Source organism: Ruditapes philippinarum, unplaced genomic scaffold, assembly GCF_026571515.1.
Source record: "Ruditapes philippinarum isolate M1 unplaced genomic scaffold, ASM2657151v2 ctg3777_1_1_1_1, whole genome shotgun sequence".
Classification (NCBI taxonomy): Eukaryota; Metazoa; Mollusca; class Bivalvia; order Venerida; family Veneridae; genus Ruditapes; species Ruditapes philippinarum.
In genome coordinates, this window is record NW_026852477.1 from 8,826 (window position 1) to 30,432 (window position 21,607).

Below are 21,607 nucleotides of genomic sequence, written 5' to 3' on the forward strand. Positions count from 1 at the left end.
CATTTTCTTGTGTAGTTTTGTAACTTGATAAATATGTTTATACCAACGCCTACCAACGCCTACCAAAAAGTAGGCATAACCTGCCGTCAAGGCAGGCACTGCCTGTCGTCTTGAAGCCTGTCTGTCTGCCATATAAAGCATATTTCGCAAAGAAATTATGGAAACTAATATTTTCATTTAGCTTTATTTTTCTTATAGTGGCGAACGGTGGCGAATGCATTTACAACTTAAGTGACGTCCAACTCTATTCATTTATAAAAGGCTCGCGGGAATGACGCCATTTAAAGCATTTTCTGTTCAGTTTCAATCACTCTGGAAAAGATTCCTTGATGACTGTTTCATAACTTGGACTAAATCAAAAGATGAGCTCGAAACACTTCATAATTTACTCAACGGCTTGCATGAATATATAAGATTCACCATGGATGTAAATGAGAAACAACTACCATTCCTAGACTGCATAGTTATGAAAAATGGAAATACTATTGAAACAGATATATTTTACAAACCAACAGACAGCAAAACATACCTTCTATTCACATCATGCCATCCAAAACATACCAAAGTCAGTGTACAATTTTCTCTAGCAAGACGTCTTATGACTATAATTTCAAATAACCATACTTTTCAACAACGAGCGGTTGAACTCGAGGAATGGAATACCTTATGAAATAAAAATACCCTAAACACTTATCCAGGCTGGCATACAAAAAGCAAAGTAATTAGACAGAAACAGCCTTATCAACGAAATGAGAGTAAGAAACGACGAAGACACGTGATTGCTTACGTGAGCACCTTTAACCAAAGAAATCCGGAAATATTTGGTGAAATCAGACGCGACATAGATATTTTAAAGAGAGACAGTGAAATGAGAAATGTATTAAACAATTGCACAATAATCAAAAGCAAACGTCAACCACCTAATTAAAAAAAAAACTTATAACTAGAGCAAAATTTGAAGAAAAAACGATATCACGGCGAGTCGGTATTACGTTGGGATTTTACTGAGAAACAACCTAAAACTCCGAATCCATCCAAAAATCTAATCGAAGCTTGGCTTCCAGCTTTCTACAAAATTTATCTGTCAGGGCTGATATGCAAAATTATTTAGCCAATCAAATTCAATCTTACATAGCGTCAAAAAAACTTCAATTTTCAGGCCATTTTTAAAAAGCAGCAAGTATTGCTTTGAGCGCAAAGATATAATGATGATTAAAATGTTGTTTTCATGAATTCTTTACAATAAATCATATTTATTTAGCGATTTCACCTTTTTTCTCTGTAGTAAGTTTTCGTTTGGTTAATTAACATAAGTGTACATCTGGTTCTGTGCATTTTTTTCTTTTTCTTTTTTTTCCGGTCATTTTATCCTTTCCGGTATTAAGAGTGGGGGGGTCCCGGGAACCGGGACGCGCGGGATCCGGGATAGAATTAGATATATAGGGAAAAGAAATAAACTATATTTGAGTTGATTATTGTCGTAATGAAAGGCGATTAAACGATAACTTTTTATTTTTTATTGTATGTAATGAATGGTAAATTAATTTAACTTAAGATTTAAATATATTTAGAGCTATTTATCAACAAACTTAAAATGCGGAAATCGCAATACTTGTAATTATATGCCTAATTGAAAAAAATCAAAGATTTTGTTCATATAATATTTGGCTAAATTTTATGTTCATGTATTTAAATATTATTTTTAGAAAAGATCATAAGATATAGTTAACATAAAAAAGATTGTTTCCATCAAAATTGATTTCAAAGTGCTGCAACTTCTTAATGGATTGAGATAGAGTCAAATGCTTTGGTTACACATTATCTTATGATCGATCTGGGGTCATTTTTAGCCTGTCACAAGTCCAAACTTTTCTTGGCGATGAGGGGGACTACCGCCCTCTTCAACCACCCCCCCAAACAGAAGGGGGCACATCCCCCTTCTGGCAACCCCCTGATGGATCTTTTGGTTGGGAGCCGCGCCGAAAAAGTGGTCACTTTTTTAAACAACATTTCTCGACCAAAAACAAGTGTTGTGGGCCTAAATAAGGTATTTCTTCATCATTTGAGACAACAAAAAGGGGGTGAAAAAGTCGTTAAAAGGCGTGTACATCGCGTAATGGGTTAATACGATCCCGGCTTTTCTGAATATGACATGGCAGTGGTTAAGTCCCGGGATCGCTATATATCTAATACCATCCCGGCTTTTCTGCATGTGATATGCTAGATCAAAGATATTCTGTTTAAAATATTGTACACGTATCGTAATGATTTCATAGGGAAAATGATAATCTGTCCTATTGAAACGTTTGTTTTAATATTTTTAAAGGTACAATATACTCATATTTACTCTTTAAATGATATCTATGGAACCAAAGACTGCACATTAACCACACTACAGGAGTCCTCTTTCATAGTTGTTCATATTGTTCTACACATAGGTCAAGTACACGTTTTATTTGGAAACACATACGCACACCTTTATAGCTTATTAATGCGCACACCTTTATACCTTATTAATGCCTTAAATATTTGGCATGTGGTATTGCCTTGTTGACCGCTTTAAAATTTTGTTCATGTATCTACATCCTATCCATTTGTTTAAAATGTTTCACATACCAAGATGAAGTGGACATAATTTTTATTAAAATGCTCAGGGAAAATATGTTTAAAGTTACATTTAATAATTTTAATAAAAAACTAAATAGCGACAATTCATTAATAAATTGGGGTTTATATCGACTCCAGGTCTTACTTTGGTGTCCAGACAACCAAAATGAGTTTTATGGTAACCTCATGGTGGCGAAATGGGAAGTACAAGTTCTGTTTGCATGAGAAACTCCGCCTTCTGATCATCCGTACATCAATATTAAATCAACAAACATGACTATAAGTAGCAGTCCTAATTTAACGGTATATTTCCGCATTGTAACGGATGTTTTCATACAAATTTAATCTTTTCACGAGATGATTACTTTTACTGAACTCAAAGTTTAGTGCACCGTGAAGCTAAAACGGTTAAAGTGTGTTTGCACAAGAAAATATCATATTTGCTGTGTCCCGGATAGCAACTTTAAAACTGTGACGTAGCGCATACACGAGCTGATTACAGTCTTCATTTGCATGTTAAAATTCGTATACGAACTTTAGTGTTACCGTGGGGTTTTCCGTTTTAAATCCTAATTTATTAACAATATTTGATGAGATTTACAACAATGCTGTTAAACAGGGTAATGAAACTGTAGAATGTTTGATTTTTAGGCATACTGCAAAATATTTTTACATATTTATTTAATGTAGCTTTAAGTCTTATTGATATAAACTTCAATGCCTCCAGCTTTAATATTGAATATGTACCAATGCCTTGAGAAATTGTACAAATCAAATGTTAATCATGTCCCATGAATCTAATTTCGCCCACACCCAAGAGAGTTCTTCAGTAATATATTCCTGTATAGGACTTGTGTCTGTCACTCATTCCAATACTAAATAACATATTACAACTTAACTTCGTACAAAGAGACATCTTTATCTAACTTTTTTTTTGAAAAAAAAATTACGAAGCGAGTCGCTACTAGCTTTTTTAAAAGCTAACTGTTAAACTTGTTCCCGGGAGTTCGAAACTAATGGGGTTGTTACGTTTTTCATTTGCAGTCTTGTGATATCCAGGGTAACCGTATCAATCAATCCGGAATGACCTTTTTTGACCTTTGTTTTTTGTTTCAAAAAGAAAGAATTACAAATTTTGAAAAAAGTCTCTTGCTATCGGAAGAGGTATGCGCAAATGCATGCATGCCTACTTTTGTTACTTAAAAATTAAAATCAACAACAATTTCCGCCAATTCCGTTATTACTTGATGAGCTTTATCATTTGAAACTTAAATCGGTATTTGAATAAAGTATTATTTCTCTTTTAAATGAACATTAACTTTTTTTAAATTATATTATAAATGGTTAAGCTACGATATATTTTTGCAAGTAGGGTATGCGTTTCGTTCAGTCATTTTAACGATGATTTTGTCGTATTGCATTTCTTTATCGCCTACAGAATGTATTTTCTATACTTGCACCATAGTCATTAAAAAAAATAAAATTTCAAATAGAGTTAGAAATGATAAAACTATAAATTATTTTGTAAAGTAGGTGTCCGTTTTGCAAAGATATTTTACGCTTTGAACCGATACATTTGATACAGATATATGCACGACATGATGTTTCAATAGTATTGAAGAAGTTTTCACTGTATTAAAGCCGGGATGAGAAAACTTAGGTCAGATTATCGCATCGAATGTTTTACAGACTAGAGACATTGCATCTTAACATACCTTCATACTAAAGTGCGATTTTAATTTGATAATGAATTGCCTGACACATAAAACAAACATTTTCAAAAATTGACTTTGTTTACATTGAAAATTTCTCTGCTATTCACACCACTGACACATACATTTTTAAACGAAATATCAAGGTAAAAAGTGATCTTAGAGATTGATGAAATGTTTCATTTCAATAAGAAATTTAAATGTTATTGTCTTTATAATTAATTCAAATGTTTATAATTTTAAAACTTCATGTCAGAAGTTTATTTAAAAAAAAAAAACCTTACTTATTTGTACAGCTGACATTTAAGACCAAAACAAATTTTGTTGAAAAAAAAATCAGAAAGGTATGTCCGACCAATGCCGAGCTCTTTATATTTACTGACTTCAAATTACTTGCACTGAACTGATATGATCGAAAAGCACCTGGGACTTTTGATTCGTTTGCGTGGAAAACCTAGCAAGCAAGTTTCAAAATGTCGATGGTTCTCTGCAGGTGCACAATTTGCCTGAATTAATGCACAAAGGCGCACCTGAAGTCCTCGCCCCCAGTAAAGCAAAATGGTAGAGTGAAAGTTTGAAATTAAACAACAAGAAACAATCATTACCTAGAACATACAGAACCACATTTTAGTAAGAGCGTAACTATTATTTCAGATACATTTATTAAGATAAATTAAGTAACATGTTCATGGTTAAAAGTAGCTTCCACAAATTAAACTTTCAAATTAAATGTTATGTTGGACATCACATAATGTATTGTAACTAGATTCTAATCAAAAGGAACAAAACATTGCTATAAACCGCGAATAATCTGCTTTTTTATCTAGGACAAGCGATTATTCCGTGATAACCATGTTGAAAAGACTGCCAAAAAATAGAACTGCGTCGTATCATATTTTAATTTCAACTGCGTCGTATTATTTCGTACAAATCATTATTTTCTTGGAAAATAAACAATTCTTTTTAATGAAATTATAGTAAATGATGCAAAATTATATTTTGAAGTTTATGGTGAACTCTGAAACGAGTATATGATTGGTTTGAAGGAAAACAAAAGATAGATAAAGCAATATGAACTGCGTCGTATCCACAAAACTTCATAAAAATTCTGGCCCGCTTCGAGTTGCAAATTCGCTATAACTTTTGTTTTACAAAATAGTTGTTCAAGCAACATATACCGAACGAACCGGAAAATAGTGGAGCGTGTAAATACATATATCTGGTTTTCAGTCATTTCCAACAAAAAGAGTTACAAACGAAAACATACCTTTTTCGTTCCAAGATGGCGGCGTTTGTTTACATTTTGTAGGATATGACGCAGTTTTGATTCCCAGCCCTGACATTCAAATGTGGAAAGAAAACAAAGATAAAATATAACACTAGCTGTGATGCCAAGAATTTAATTAATGTAATTATTTGCAGTGGGTGCAACGAAAAATATATTGGTGAAACTAACGATCTAAGAAAACGCATGACAGTTCATAGACAACAAATCAGAGATTCAAGGGTAAAAATGCTAAGGATGAGTGACAATATCAATAACTGCGCTAGAGAAGAGCCAAAATTCTTAGTTTTTCCGTTTTATATAGTGCAAACTGACAGAATTGTATCAAGAAAACAAAAAGAAAAGATTTTTATACAAATGTTTCAACCAAAACTAAATTGACTGTTTTGATATATAGTTATATATTTACATAGACGTCGTTTCCATATTAATATTTTCATTTTCATTATTGACAGTAACAGTGTACAAACTCACGTAACACTACATCCTATGTTGATAAATATGAGTGTATTTTCTGTAAAGAAACAAGGTAATTTATTACAGAATTCGTAACAGTAAAAAAATTAGTATGTTATTATGTATTTGTTCTCTAAACGTTACAGGTTAATTCTTTTCACGAGTTGATACAAACGTTACATTTGTATGACATTTATTAATAATTAAACACACATAGACGGATGCCGTATATATAGCATGATTAGCCTTAAACTGCTAGTTCGATATTGTTGTATAGTTTCACAAGTTTGTTTGGGTTAACTATGATGTTAAAACATACTGTTTTGAATTATTTGTAACTGTTTTAATCAAATAATAAAAGTTTCTGTTTTCTTCCACATTTGCTTTGTTTGTATGTTTAATAATATAGGTACAAAGTTTCGATGGTTGTCCGTGATCGTTTTCTGTCATGTATATGACGCCTCTGCTATCTTATCCAATTGAAAAACATAGACTACGTCAATAAATATGTCTAAATAAGTGAGAAAATGTAAATGTTAGTCTGAAAGTAACGTAGGTACCAGAGGGAAAAACACGTACTAACTTTGAGAAACCGTATCTTCGCAATTGTTTGTTTCTTGTGAAAAATATCTTGCAATTGGACAATTGGGTTATTAACTATTGTTCAAAACCTATTTTGTCAATGTAAAATCAACGTTAGCGTTGTTGAAATTTCCACTCCTCAAATGTTCCCTATTATTGAGAATGGGCGTTATGATTTCAACTGATTATGAGTGTCACGTGACCTAATATGAGTTTGCGGCCCGGGGCCGAGAACTAGTTATCAGCCCGCAGAACATGTGCACGTGCACAAACTGAAACAATGACGTCATATTTTACGTCATCAAACAGTTAACTGTAAAAGTGAAAGTAGGTTGTCAGCACGAATTGCTTTATTTTTATTATGAGAGCTTAAGCGTATTTAGTACAAACGCATTTTTGTTACTATTGAAATTTGAAGACATAATACGAAAAATTCATTCCGAAAAAAATGAAAATAAAACTTGCTTCTAGATTCTACTGCTTTGAACACACAAACAGTAAACATCTCTGTACAGAACAGTAGAAGAGTAGACAAGAATTTCAACGAAAGAACTTCAAAGTATTTGTTGTTGTTGTTGTTGTTGTTTTAAATGCTACTATTAGATCTACCAAGTGTATTAAAGACATTAATACATGTCAGAGTAGGGCCGGAAGGTGATAATCGGCCCTGAATGAATAATGGCATACTAATAGTAGCATTTAAAACAACAACACAACAACAACAAATACTTTGAAGTTCTTTCGTTGAAATTCTTGTCTACTCTTCTACTGTTCTGTACAGAGATGTTTACTGTTTGTGTGTTCAAAGCAGTAGAATCTAGAAGCAAGTTTTATTTTCATTTTTTTTCGGAATGAATTTTTCGTATTATGTCTTCAAATTTCAATAGTAACAAAAATGCGTTTGTACTAAATACGCTTAAGCTCTCATAATAAAAATAAAGCAATTCGTGCTGACAACCTACTTTTACTTTTACAGTTAACTGTTTGATGACGTAAAATATGACGTCATTGTTTCAGTTTGTGCACGTGCACATGTTCTGCGGGCTGATTTTGCGACTCCGTAAATATGGTATTGCACGGCCGTGCATATATTTTGACGTGACGTCATTATAAGCGTTATACAAACATAGTGTAAAGACGCGCTAAATATTAGCGTTATACTATAGGCGCGTCAATGAAACATGACTCTTATTTCACTTTAAACGGTCTTTATTTTGGGTATGTGATAAATAGAATATTAAATTCGTGTAAATTCATTACTGAATTTATTGCACTCGTTGGATAAAATAATATTATGCTCGCCAGAGGCTTGCATAATATAATTTTATTCAACTCGTGCAATAAATTCAGTATTGAACTTACACTCATTCAATATCCTCTATTTATAATACTGCACGTTTGTAACGTCATTTTTCATTGGATAATCGTGACGTTTATATAGTTTTATATACACGGCTGCTGTCGATTCATGAGGAAATCTTATTTTTTTCTCTAAAAATGATGCTTGCTGTATTATAAATTCGTTACAAGAAAAGCATTGATGCAAAGCATCAAAGGGCGTCCAAGCAAGAAATTCAGCAAGTGAAGATGAACTAGTACACATATGATGACAAGATATTCTTATAAACTACCAGAAATGTATACCACTTATGAATGAGCGGACGAAAGACATTGTTCATTATGAACTTTGATTGGCATGCTAGAGATTAGAATATTACTTGTTATTTCTTTATGATCGTGGTTATTAATAGCAACGGATATACATGTATGCAATCATTTATAATCCATATGTGTAACGCATGATCAACACGTACCACACACTTGTCCCTTATTATGTACATGTTATCGCTATTAGCGAAGACCCCCTTAAGGTATCTGTTCACACTTTAAGTTAGTAAAAATATGACAATGGTTATATTACCATGTTGATCATGTTGAGCATAATTGTTTATTATACAATAATTGTAATATCTATTAATTTTAATTAAAAAAAATACAAATTTTATGAATATTGTTTTCTTTTATTCTTTTTTGTGTTTTATGTGCTATTTTAATACTGAGTTTTTACTACTCTTTTTTATTAAAATTGTAAAATAAATTTTAAGAATTCAATTGTCATATTGACCGACGATTATAAGTCAAAGCTTAACTGGAAAAAGTCAGTAAATTATGGTTTATCTTTCAATATATAATATTGTTTATTCTTAAACCATGTACATGTACATTGTATTTTTCTTTATCATTTTTTAAATTATCGATCAATTGAATAATTCATAAAATCTAATTTGTAACTTTGAATAATTCCTCGGCATCTTTACTAAACACGCATAACAAATTGAATAATTAAATAAAATGTTTCAAAGTTGATAATGTCATTTTAATACCATAAAAAATGTACCTTTTTCTCAATTATTGTACATATCACGGATTTATATTACATATAAATCCGTGTACATATTTATTGTTTTTATCTCATATAGATAAAATGAAACATGCTATTGTTGTTTTTTTCTAATTGTAACGATATCAAACATCTACTCCAAAACCGGGAGAGACCGGACAATAAACGTGTGGTACTATTCGCCGGTCACTAGTAAATCCTGGTCAAAATAGACCGGGAGAGACCGGCATTTACCGATAGGAGTGATAAAAAGATATATCTATAAATAGGTTTTTGGAATATTTAGGTCATCAACTGATCATTCTAGGATACATGTAAAACAATAACATACCATGACATGATAACCGACTGTGTACTACAAAATGATAAATAAAAAACCCCGAAGAGCGCGATTTATTGACGGAAAAGGTTATTTCATTTGTAAATGTTTGCATTGCGAAAATTAATTGTAACATATCGCGACATTTCATTCTTATTTAATAATCAAGCACCCTCATACCGATCGGAATTTTCGGCTTTTATTATGACCGACTAAAAGGCTCGAGAAGTTGCTGTCGCCCTTTCACAAAATCTGATCTCATTCCATAAGAGCGCCGCGCTTCGGCGCGGACGCCAATAAAAATTGTTGACAGGTTATATGGCCGTATATAAACGGCTGTTTGCAATATAACCCTCGCCTAACGGCTCGGGTTATATTTACAAATAGCCGTTTATATAGGGCCATATAACCTGTCAACGATCTTTATAACTAATAATATATATGTATGTATATACTATGAACTGTCCGAATCAGCGATGCGTGTTTTTTTTTTTTTTTTTTTTTTTTTTTTACTCATTTTTGGCCAAATATTGGTCAGGCTAAGGCCGGACCACCAACGACGGCCTTGATGATTAACCTCTCGTCCCTTTCAAAGTTCCGTGTTATTTAGATCCATTGCTTTCTCGTTAAGGAAATCTTTATGCATGTACTTGGGCACTATTCGCCGCTTTTCATGGAATGGCACAAACATTAAAGGTTCCATGATAAACGCTGTATGATCACATCTGGGAATGTTTTGAAATTCATGAGATTTCGCCATTTTCATGTGCTTAGTGTCGTGGGCGGTAGCTTGCTCATTTCAGAATACACAGAACAAGTCCATTCATTTTTTAGCTCGACTTATTTTTGAAAAAAAGTAGAGGTATTGTTATAGTCCTAGTGGCGTTGTCGTTGCCGTCCGCAAACTTGTACCTAGATCATAACTTCTTTAGTTCTTGGTGTATTGTCTTCATACTTGGTCACAACAATCCTTGGGACAAGACATTTCAGTAAACTACACTAACCTTCATCCATAAATGACCTTGACCTTCAAGGTCAAATGTCCAAATTCTCCTTTTTTTGCTATAATTGGCTGTAACTTTATTATTTTTGAATGGATTGTCTCCAAACTTGAACAAGGATATTAGCCCTTTCAAATAACCAGACAGACCTTGAGCTTAATTCACTCATAAATGATCTTGACTTTGAAATATTATTGAAATTCAATTTTTTTGGCTGTATCTGGCTGTCACTTTGCTATTATTGAATGGATTGACTTCATATAATAACAGAACATTCTTAAGGACAAGACCTTCATGTTTATCAAACTCAAATTAACCTTGGACCTTTTATGAACTTGACTTTGAAGGATAAATTATTGAAATTTCACTGATTTTATGCGCATATATATGGAAAGGATTCATACGTTGACAAAACTAATGTGACAAGACATACCTATTTGAATTATAGAAAGGAAACGTCAAGATTTGTTCAAACGTTTCTTTGTTTTCTTTTAGAAAAAGTAAAAAGTCGATCGTTGCCCCCGCCCGGTGGTGGCTCTTGTGATTTTGCCGCTTTGGGCTTTCTTCATGAAGGATTTTTTATCTATTTTATTTGCAGTATCCCCAATGGCGTTCTATAAGGTTTCCGTTTTCCTCTATTTAAAAAGCATAACACTTGTTTAAGTAATGCCAAATTTATTACTATATTGTATCCCTATATGTTGAAGTAAAGTGTTTTTGTTTGTTGTTAATTCATATTGACAACTTTCCGGTATACTTTTCTGTCATTTTAAACAATAACAATGGTTTACCAAAAACCAGTTTATATCACCAAATCTCTTCAAAAATCAAGTATTATAACATATATTTTCACATTGATGCAAAGGTGTATTTAATTGATAAACTTCTTAATACACAATGCACTAGTATTGAAATAACAAAAGGGGAACAATTTTCACTCCTATAAAATTATAAATGGATTGTCTTGCCTCCCCTTAATTTCTGAACCCATCTTACTACTGTTCCTGTGTAGCCGAATAGTTCAGGAAAAAGGTCTGCGTTCTTTGACCTTTGATCTGCCTTATTGACTCTCATATATATTACATAATTATATTTTAGTATTTGTTTTAGAATGATTTTTGACACCTTATCTATGATATGAAAACTTCATAGCCTCTGATCCCCTTTCGAAATTCCATTTTGTTTAGCTCCGCCCATTGTTTTCTCGTTTTCTATACATTTACTTGGGGGCCATACGCCGCTTTTCATGAAATTGCACGAATGTGTCACAATTACCGCCATTGAAACTCATCTGTGGATGTTTCCCAATATTTTTTTTTATTATATTGCTTGCTTACAATATTTTTTTTGTAAATTAAGTATAAAATATGATGGCATATATCTGCCACCAGATAACCATATAACGAACTAGTTAATTTAAAGGTTAACTAGTTACGTAACTAGTTTTCTTTACAATAAATAAAAGATCATAACGGGAATTAAATGCATGTTAGTGCCTACAACTGCCATCCTTTTATTATTTTTAAATTTTTACCAGGTTAATATAAAGAGGTTAACTAGTTACGTAACTAGTTAACCACTTAACTAACAAAGTGAATTAAAAGGTTAACTAGTTACGTAACTAGTTAATCTCTTAATTAACTAGTTAGTTAAATGGTTATCTGGTGGCAGAAATATGCCACCATAATAAAACAGTACAAATAAAAAACATAATTATACTGTTTTGCTGCTAAATAAGGATTAAATGATCACTTGCTTCACATTTTAATCGTAATAACGTCTATAATTAACAACATATAAGTTAACAGAGGATATATTTATGAAAGTAACGGCTCTAGGCACACCATCCGTACCTAAGAGCACAGGTTCGATAAGCCTGGGAGTAGGTGGACACCGTCATGAACTCGGACAACCATTCTGGATTTACAACAAAGTCTTTGTGTTCCGGGTATTTATTATTCTTGTAAAATATTGGTTTAGGTCCGTAGATATATTGATCCCTGTCGTCCCAGTCGGCAGGTGGCGCTTTCCAATCAGAGTTAATAGCTATCGCAGGACGTGATGGAACAACTCTGAAACACATTTTGAAAAGAAATCGGTTATAAAATGTTTAACGGTATAAAAGTCACACCAGTCAATCTACAACTACAACTATAAATGAGCCACGTCATGACAAAACCAACGTAATGCGTTTGCGACTAGCATGGATCCAGACCAGCCTGCGCATCCGCGCAGTCTGATCAGGATCCATGCTGTTCGCTATCAGTTTCCCTACACTTGTAATATGGTTTGTAAGCGAATTTTCTGTTAACCCATTACGCGATATATACGCCTTTTAACGCCTTTTTCACCCCCCCCCCCCTTTTTGGTGTCTCAAATGGTGAAAAAAATGCCTAATTTAGGCCCCCAACACTTGTTTTTGTTTGAGAAATGTTGTTTAAAAAAGTGACCACTTTTTCGGCGCGGCCCCAACCAAAAGATACATCAGGGGGTTGCCAGAAGGGGGATGTGCCCCCTTTTGTTTGGGGGGTTTAAAGGGGGCGGAGTACCCCTCATCGCCAAGAAGATTTTGGACTTGTGCAAGGCTAAAAATGACCCCAGGTCGATCATAAGATAACGTGTAAACAACGCTGAAAAGCATTTGACTCTATCTCAATCCATTGAGAAGTTGCAGCACTTTAAAGTCAATTTTGATGGAAAAAATCAACGAAAATTGTGATTTTTGGGCAATTTTGAGATGTCCCCTCGTTGCCATGGTAACAGGAAATTTAAGCCTGAGCATGTTGTTGCAAAGGCAATGGTCCAGTCAACACTTGTGCCAAGTTTGATTAGTATTGAAGCAGTTTTTATAGTTTTATAGCAATTTGAACTTGTAACGGGAGACTTTTCAATGAAAACAGCCATTTTGCACAAAATTGGGTTAAATAAACACTATGTATCTAATCTAGACGAGTCATTATTGAGGAATACCAACTTTGATAGAATATGTTTAAAATTCGTTGGTTAATAATACTAAAATCTATATGTATAGTAAACTGATTTCCCCACATATAAAACAAGCCCGTTTGTTCTAAAATAGTCTTCACAGTACCGGTATATGCCCAGTTTTTACCACTATAAGTTACACCATTGTCGGCATCGGTTTTTAACATAATATAAATTTTATACAATATAGTTCATTTTAACCAGTATTTGATCAATATGAGTTTTTCTATGAATGGACATTGGTGTACGACCAAGTTCACCATATCACATATCTACATTGGTTGATTGTTTCACACATAATAATCTTCTATAAAACTTTGTATGTATAATTTCTATGTTCGGACCAGCGTGAATCCCCCTCACTTCTGCAGCATAATTTAATGATGGTAAAATAATACTATCAAATAAACTTATCATTTGGGAAACTGGAAGTTCCACCGGGTTGCATACAATAAATAAATTATGTAGTGAATATGACGCATGTTGCGCAATATATCTTTGAGTTCTGTTCCAGTTTCCATTTTTAAAAAGATACACACCTAAATATTTAAAAGATTCTACAATTTCAATTATAGTGTCATACAAAAAGAAATCATAAGATGTATGTCTACCATTTTCAAAAATAATTACTTTTGTTTTAGACACATTTAATTTCAGATTCCACATATTGCAATAATGTTCTATATCATTCAAGATAGATAGTAATGAATTTGGATCATGTGTGAAAACTACAGCGTCGTCTGCAAATAACAACAAAAATACCTGTATATCATCAATGTTAACAATAACAGGAATGTTCCTTTTTATATAATTAAATATATAATTGAGGAAAAATAAACACAATATGCTACTTGCTGGATCTCCCTGTTTTACTCCAATCTAGAATTAATTAGATCAGAATGAATTGAATCAGTTTTTATATTTCACAAAAGATTTAACAGAACCATAAATTGACTTGATTGCAGTAAGAAATTTTGTACTAACATTTTCATTCAGTAACTTTCTCCATAATAAAACCCTATCAATGCAGTCAAACATTTTCTCCCAATCTAGAAATGCTACATATTATAGAGTTTCTTCTTACTCGACAAAGTCTTTATTATTATAGCATGTAGAACAAAAATACAGTCAATAGTTGACTTATTCCTTTGAAAACCATATTGATTATCAATAAATTTTTCATGTCTATCAGCCCATTTAATAAGTCTATCAACCAATAGTTTTGAGTTTATTTTGGACAAAATATTATTAAGGGTAATTCAGCGAAAGTTTTTGCTTCATGAGCCCCACCTTTAGATCGTGCTTTCGGAAAAGTCATGGTTACAAAATTGAAACATAATTTTGTAAATTAATTTGACTCAATTAAATAAACCCGCTCGAATGCATCATTACTGTACTTTAAAACCATAACTGTTAAAACAGAAAAAAGTCCAATTTTAAATTACTATGTCATAATGATTTTTGCCCTGTATTCATACATGCGTTTCAAATTCGTAACTAAAGATGAAAGTGGGATTTGAATAGACGCTCTGAAGAGCGCAAACACAAATCAACAGTCAAAGAAAACGGACGAGTGAGTCGAACTAACATAAATTATCTTTTAAAGTACTGTCTTGGTGCCAACTTCAATATTTTAAAGATAAAAAGGACATGCCAAAAATGCGATACTTACTTTTTTACTTCATTTTTCCAAATACTTAGATTTCTCTTCGGAGCCTCTTCCTTGTTTTCTTTCTTTGGTCTGTCAAGTAAGTTTGGAATTGGTTTGGAGATGGTGATGAGAGAGTTAACGTTTGGTGTTTTCATTAAATTTGGATCTCTGCGATTGATCATTGTAAAGTTAGGTGTTGGGGATTTGGGCTTTTTATACATTGTCCGTAAACCTCCTGTAACAATATGACATTACATTGTCTAAACACAAAAAATACAATCTAAAAACGTGTACCACAGATCTTAGAATGTAACTTAAGACTATTTTATTAAAATAAAATATCAATAATTTATTTACGTTTATTTAAGTTCCCATTCTTTACGCACAGTTTAACCCACGAATATCGAATCTGATTTTTTTATCTATATGCTGCGTTTATTGCCTACTTTGAAAAATCCTCTATTTTGTAAATGAATGACTGATGTTGAAACATATTTGAGCCGCGTCATGACAAAACCAACATAATGGGTTTGCGACCAGCATGGATCCATACCAGCCTGCGCATCCACGCAGTCTGATCAGGATCCATGCTGTTCGCTATCAGTTTCTCTACTTGTTATAGGGTTTGTAGGCGAACAGCATGGATCCTGATCAGACTGCGCGGATGTGCAGGCTGGTCTGGATCAATGCTGGTCGCGAACCCACTATGTTGGTTTTGTCATTACGCGGTTCATTTTAGGTAAAGTATATAACAAGAGATACCTAGATCAGTGACACTACGTTGTAATGGTGGCAGTGTGACGCTTTTCATGGCAGAATCATCTACACTCTTCCGTTGTTGGTGACGTCCAGTAGGCTTGTATGAAAACCCGATATTTTCTGAAATGTGATGGTAAATGCATTTTAAGACCTGTACGTTTGTGTCCTGCTTATCTAATATTTTCTAACTGTATCATGATTTTGATTTTGGCAAATACTGGAGTTGGGAACAACTATGGGCTTGTAACAGAATGAGTAGGAACCATATTTTCACCTCAGTGACAAAACAGACCAATTAATTAAGTAGCCATAACATTGGAACATTAACTGTCCTACCTATGACGTGTTGAAAATGTCACCCCTAAAGTGTTACAACAATGTATTTCGCATATGCTTATGACGAAAACGGTTGTGAAAACTGTATGTCCTTGTGAATGTGCTGAATTAAAAAAATGAAGTGAAATGAAACGGCGTCAAATTAACTTCATGTTTACACACTATTCAATTTCTTCCGATTTCAACAGCCATGGTAACTGTCTGGCGTGTACTTAATACATGTAATGTTCCCTGACTATTACTTTATGAATTTTATATACTACATTTAAAAAAAAACACAAAGATGTCACTGGTTTTCATACAGTGTGAGATGTCTGTCTTTTTCAAAGATTATTGTAACGCAATCTACGACATTTCGGCCATGCTACTGTTGGTCATCTGATACGTTTCTTATACGATATACTGTCATCACCGCTTCTTAATCTTGTTTGCTATTAAACACAAGTTGCCCATCACAATTTATGGTTGATTTTGTAAAGATTATAATCTCAGTTGGTGCCATTATTAGCGTTGCTATGAATTTAAAAAGCATTACGTTGCTCCATCCTTGAATTTGAAGTCATTTTTGCAACAGAAAACTTACACAACTTCATTACCTATAATCGTCGTTAACAAGCTGTTTCTTTGCGTATGACGTCATAATGTTCACTAAATATCATGCAATAGTACCTTTTGATGTCACAAAATTAAAACGAGAGTTTGCGTTCAAATTACAACTTTTAGCAACTTTTTATTCGAGTAGCTATCGTCATGAAATCAAAATGCTCCGTGATTCAGTGATCATGTTGCCATGGTGATTGGCGCTTTGCGAATATTACTTTAATGATGTTTTTTTAATTTGCAAGTATGTAGCAGAATAAATAATTAAGCAAAATATTTAATCATCGTATTGATATGACTGCTTATAATAATTTTATAGCCTTGTCTACGAATTTTCCGGACAGCTTTCGTATGCGGTTTGTTTCTCATTTTGCGTGCAAATGTACTAATTTTTCTATATTTGCAATAAATCACACTACTGTATGGGCATTTTAATGGGATTTAAAGGGAAAGGTCGGGTAATATAAGATTAATGAATAGCATACTTTATATATAAGAAGCCTTCGTGTTATGCATCTATCAGAATTGCTTTGAAGTTAATTTCTTATAGAAAAAAGTGCTGGCTCCACCTTCACAAAGATTTAACGGGATCATGACACTTTTATACGTTCTGTTCTTGTCGTTTTTATTGTTTGATTGAGACTGTTAATGAGATATAATGAAAAAATCTCTCACGCCCCCTAGCACCGGTTTATGCGGTATCCGATCCTCAACAAGTAAAAGTAATGTAATCAATTAACCCGAAGGAAATTACTACAACACTGAGATGAAGAATGGGACAACATTTTACAGCTGACACTCTCAAATTCATTTTATCCAATTGTGATCATCATGATAAACTTGTAACGAGTTCCGCGTTGCTTTCAAATCAAATGAAAAAATGCTTACTCTTTATAATAACCATTATTTGATATGTTTTTGCTTATTGAAAATAAAACATCAATGTTTTAAAATTCAGGATAGCCAACAAGAATATGTAAGTATACCTTAAATTTTAAGTGTGAAATATATAGTTTTTTTTAATTATTTCAAATTTTGAGTGACTGACACCCAGGTTATAATTTTACATTCAAAGTGATCCCTTTTCTGTAAAATATGCTAGTGTAAAAAATACTGCGCAACATGTTGATCTAATCACTCTTGAACTAATGCAAAAAGAATGCTTAACGTTATAGCGTTGTCCGTCTGTCCGTTTATCCTAAAAGAAGTCGGGTGTAACGAAACAGAATACTGAAATCCCTGTCGTTATTTTCTTACAAGACCTGTAGCCGTACTTGTCGTAAAAGTCATTATCATTGACGTTGTCCATTAGTTATGGTCGTATTCGTAATTGTTGTCGGTGTAGTCGTGGTGGCAGTCGTGTAAGTCATGGTCGTAATCGTACCCGTAGAAGACGTAGTATTAGCCTTTTTATTGACGTAGAAACAATTGTGGAAGTCGTCGTCTCATGTTGTAGAAGAGGTGATGGTCGAAATCCTCCTTGTCGGTGTGGCTTTTTTAGATTTGATTACTGAGACTTCAGTGGTAAGGTGGAACGCATGATTTAGTTCATGACCATACATTATAATGATCGTTTTTATTGTCAAGCATATTTACCTATGTCAGCGTCCCTGCATCGTTTGAAGACCGGGATAATCGGGTGGATAGTGGTCACTGTGTTATCATAACCCTTGGACGCCTCCACATCATCTGTATCCGTGTTTATCACCTCCTTTATATACATAAATAGTTGTTGTTAAATAAAATTAGAATATTCCTTAAATACTGATCTTTACATAATATATGATCATGCATTGTGTATATGAATTAAAGATTTATCAGCGATAATATCCTTTGTGTTATTTTAATATTCAAAGTGGTTATATGTATTTGTTTGAATTCCTCGTGACACCCTTGCTCTAATAGTTAATGTTCTAATCTTCTCTTATTAAATCTTCTGTTGCAACTTTCTGAATACAATTTGATCACTTAGAATTCGAGATTTTGATGAACGATTAAAAAAATATGATAAACAAGATCAACAAGGAAGGGCGGCGTTCAATGAACGCAACCCCAAACGACCAAGCAACAAGAACCAGTGGCAAGGAGCCCAGACGAACCCTAAACAAAAACGGGACAGGGCAAAAACGTTTCTAATTAAATAATAAAAGGAAAGTTGTTAAATTTAAAATGTACACTGGACTCGTCTCAGGTACATTATAAGAAATTTATCGCATGAAAATGAAAGCTGTCTGGTTTCTTGTTTGAAACGTCGCTTATTTCTATATCAGTTAGTCCTAGAATACTAGTATCTAGAACCTGTATATTATGTGACTTCTGATATAGAGTTTCTTGATGATCTAGATTTTTTCCGGCTACTAATTGTACGTTACGAACGCTGAGTTGTTTAGCACCTATTCTCTTAGAATTATAAACAATATTCAGTAAAGCATTTTACTTATCTCCCGCAAATTTACGTTCACCATACATTGTCTATTTTTCAAATAATTAATCTTAAGTAAATTGATAAAAACTATTTCATTATTCAGTTAAAATAATGGAACAAAAATAAAAATTTGCCTACCATATTGTCGATATTGTCCATGATAATAGACGAGGCTTTTTGTTTAATTTTTAAAGCGCAGATCCAGCTTTGTATCTGGTTACATTATTTATAGCACAAAAGCTAATATTACGTGCAAGCTTTCGATTTCAATAAGCGTTTATATTACATGTCTGTTTAATAAGGTCTTAAGAAGAAAATCGTTAAAATAAAAATTAATCGGGTATTTAATAAAACTACCGTATTTATTGTAATAAGTGACCACGGACTGTACAAATATGATGAAAGTTAGTTTTAAGAAACCATTTTTCGTCGGAAAGATTTGGCTTACAAATGCCTTTTCATGCCAGACAGATTCTTTAATACCACGCCCTTGACAATAAATATGCGACCCCAAAGCTGCGATTGGCAAACAATAATTATTACATAGACTACTTGACCAAAGATCACAGACTTAACATACACTATGAAGGTATTGGTTAAAACAAAATAGTAAAAAATTTAAACATATAAATATACTTACATACTTGTGACGCCAAAAAAAAAAACTATATTCGTTTTAAAGCCTCCGGTCCATGCAAAAATATACATACACATTTTTTATATAAATTGTAGATAACGTGATTTATTACATGCTTTTCGGTGTTTTATAGAAGTATATCAGTGATATAAAACTGTTAATTTCACTGTTTGAAATAGTGAAATTACCACTTTCATAATTTCACTGTTTTGAATTTAAGCCCCTTATGTTGTTTCAGTGAAATACCAGCGTGCACTGTACTGGGTACCAACTTAATGACGTGACGTTGTAAATTTGGCGCGCTTTTTCATTCAGTATTAGGTTTAATGTCTTTTTAAAACGTTTCTTTGCATGTAATAAAAAGAAAATTTGTTTAGTTTACTGTAAGATTGAAATATATTTCACCTTGTGAACACCAAAAGTTCATATTTCACTCGTGGCTGCGCCACTCGTGAAATATACCTTTTGGTGCTCACTCGGTGAAATATATTCCGATCTTACACTGAACTAAACAAATATCCACTATAATATTATTACATTCTATTTTACACATACTTTTGAACATCTTTATATATCTTAATTGTACATAACACGAGATGTGCTAATTTCTGCATAGTAAAACCCTTACAATTGTATCAAAAATCATTTAAACATACGTTATGTTTAGCAACTGATTTTATGATATATTGTGTTATTATAATACATAATGTATATAAAAACACACACTTGTTTGTTCAATTTGTTCGTTTTAGTAGTAAAAAATATCTAGTTCGAACAGATATAGTATGTACATTATGCTAGGAGCGAATCAATAGTGCAGCTTTTGCAACAAGTATGACAGTAATAGAAATAAAATTGATATATGGCCTGTAGAATTCTATAAGAAGTATTTAACACTATACAGCCGACCGGTATTCAATAGCTGGGTAGAAAATAAGATATAGCACTTAATATGTGTTCATTTCTTTTATAGACGTTGTTGATTTTTGGGTTTTTAAAAATCCAGTGTTGTATGTGTTGCATTTTTTGCAGACGACAGTTGCGAACAAATAAAAATGCATGCATGTATAAATAATTCAATATTTGAAATTGATTTTTATTACGTAATCAAAACATGTAAATAGGAAGAACAACTACATTTTTCAAGTAGATTTCGTTTTATCATTCGTAAAATATGATTTATTAAGTATCAGTAAAAAAAATCAAGATAAACTTACATAACGTGGCAGTGCGGATCGAAATCCCCTCCGATTTGTTTGTATTACCGCTGTATACATATCAATATGTCTTCATTTTATTAATTTATGTTTATTTTACCACTTCTGTTTTATTCAAAGGAGACATTAAAATGTATAACTATGTTTAACAGTTGTATATAAATTTATGAAGTGCGAATCATAAAACAAAAGGACAGTTGGAAAAATACCAAATAAATCATTGAGCGTGTAAGAACCAAATGCACACTTAAAACACAACGCTATCTTTTGTACTTACAGATAAATGTCTGTCCGTCCGTCTGTCTCAGATTAGTCAAGTCTCGCTATCAGTATGATGAGTTTACAAAATATCAAGGAAGGTAGATAAAAGGATCGGAGGTCACTTTTTATTTACAGGGACAAAATACAACTATAACATAATTTTATAATTAAATATGCAACCTATTTACACTATAAACATTGTTTAAAAACTTATTTTTGTTGCTTATACATTTTACATTTTTACTGTTTTTACTTAAAGAATATATTATTTTTTATCATAAACTATTTTATTTTTTATAGGAATACATGTATATCCTGACAAGAGACAAATAGTGTTTTGAAAAACAACTCATTCTGAAGAAGGACCTGTTAC

At 32.7% G+C, this 21,607-nt stretch overlaps 1 protein-coding gene across 2 annotated transcripts; it reads right to left on the reverse strand.

Annotated features, from left to right (window-relative positions):
- Window positions 1-12,114: 12,114 nt before the first annotated feature.
- On the reverse strand, window positions 12,115-21,182 carry LOC132714299 (uncharacterized). 2 transcript variants are annotated; one of them, XM_060697139.1, is made up of 5 exons: window positions 20,974-21,182; window positions 18,291-18,405; window positions 15,762-15,878; window positions 15,021-15,234; window positions 12,115-12,435 (listed from the first exon to the last, which is right to left on the reverse strand). In XM_060697139.1, the coding sequence occupies exons 1-5, from the start codon at window positions 21,031-21,033 to the stop codon at window positions 12,198-12,200; spliced, it is 744 nt and encodes a 247-aa protein (XP_060553122.1). In that variant the 5' UTR covers window positions 21,034-21,182; the 3' UTR covers window positions 12,115-12,197. The 2 variants fall into 2 exon arrangements, with proteins under 2 accessions (XP_060553122.1, XP_060553131.1); XM_060697148.1 differs by lacking the exon at window positions 20,974-21,182 and adding an exon at window positions 19,258-19,412.
- Between the last annotated feature and the right edge of the window lie 425 nt (window positions 21,183-21,607).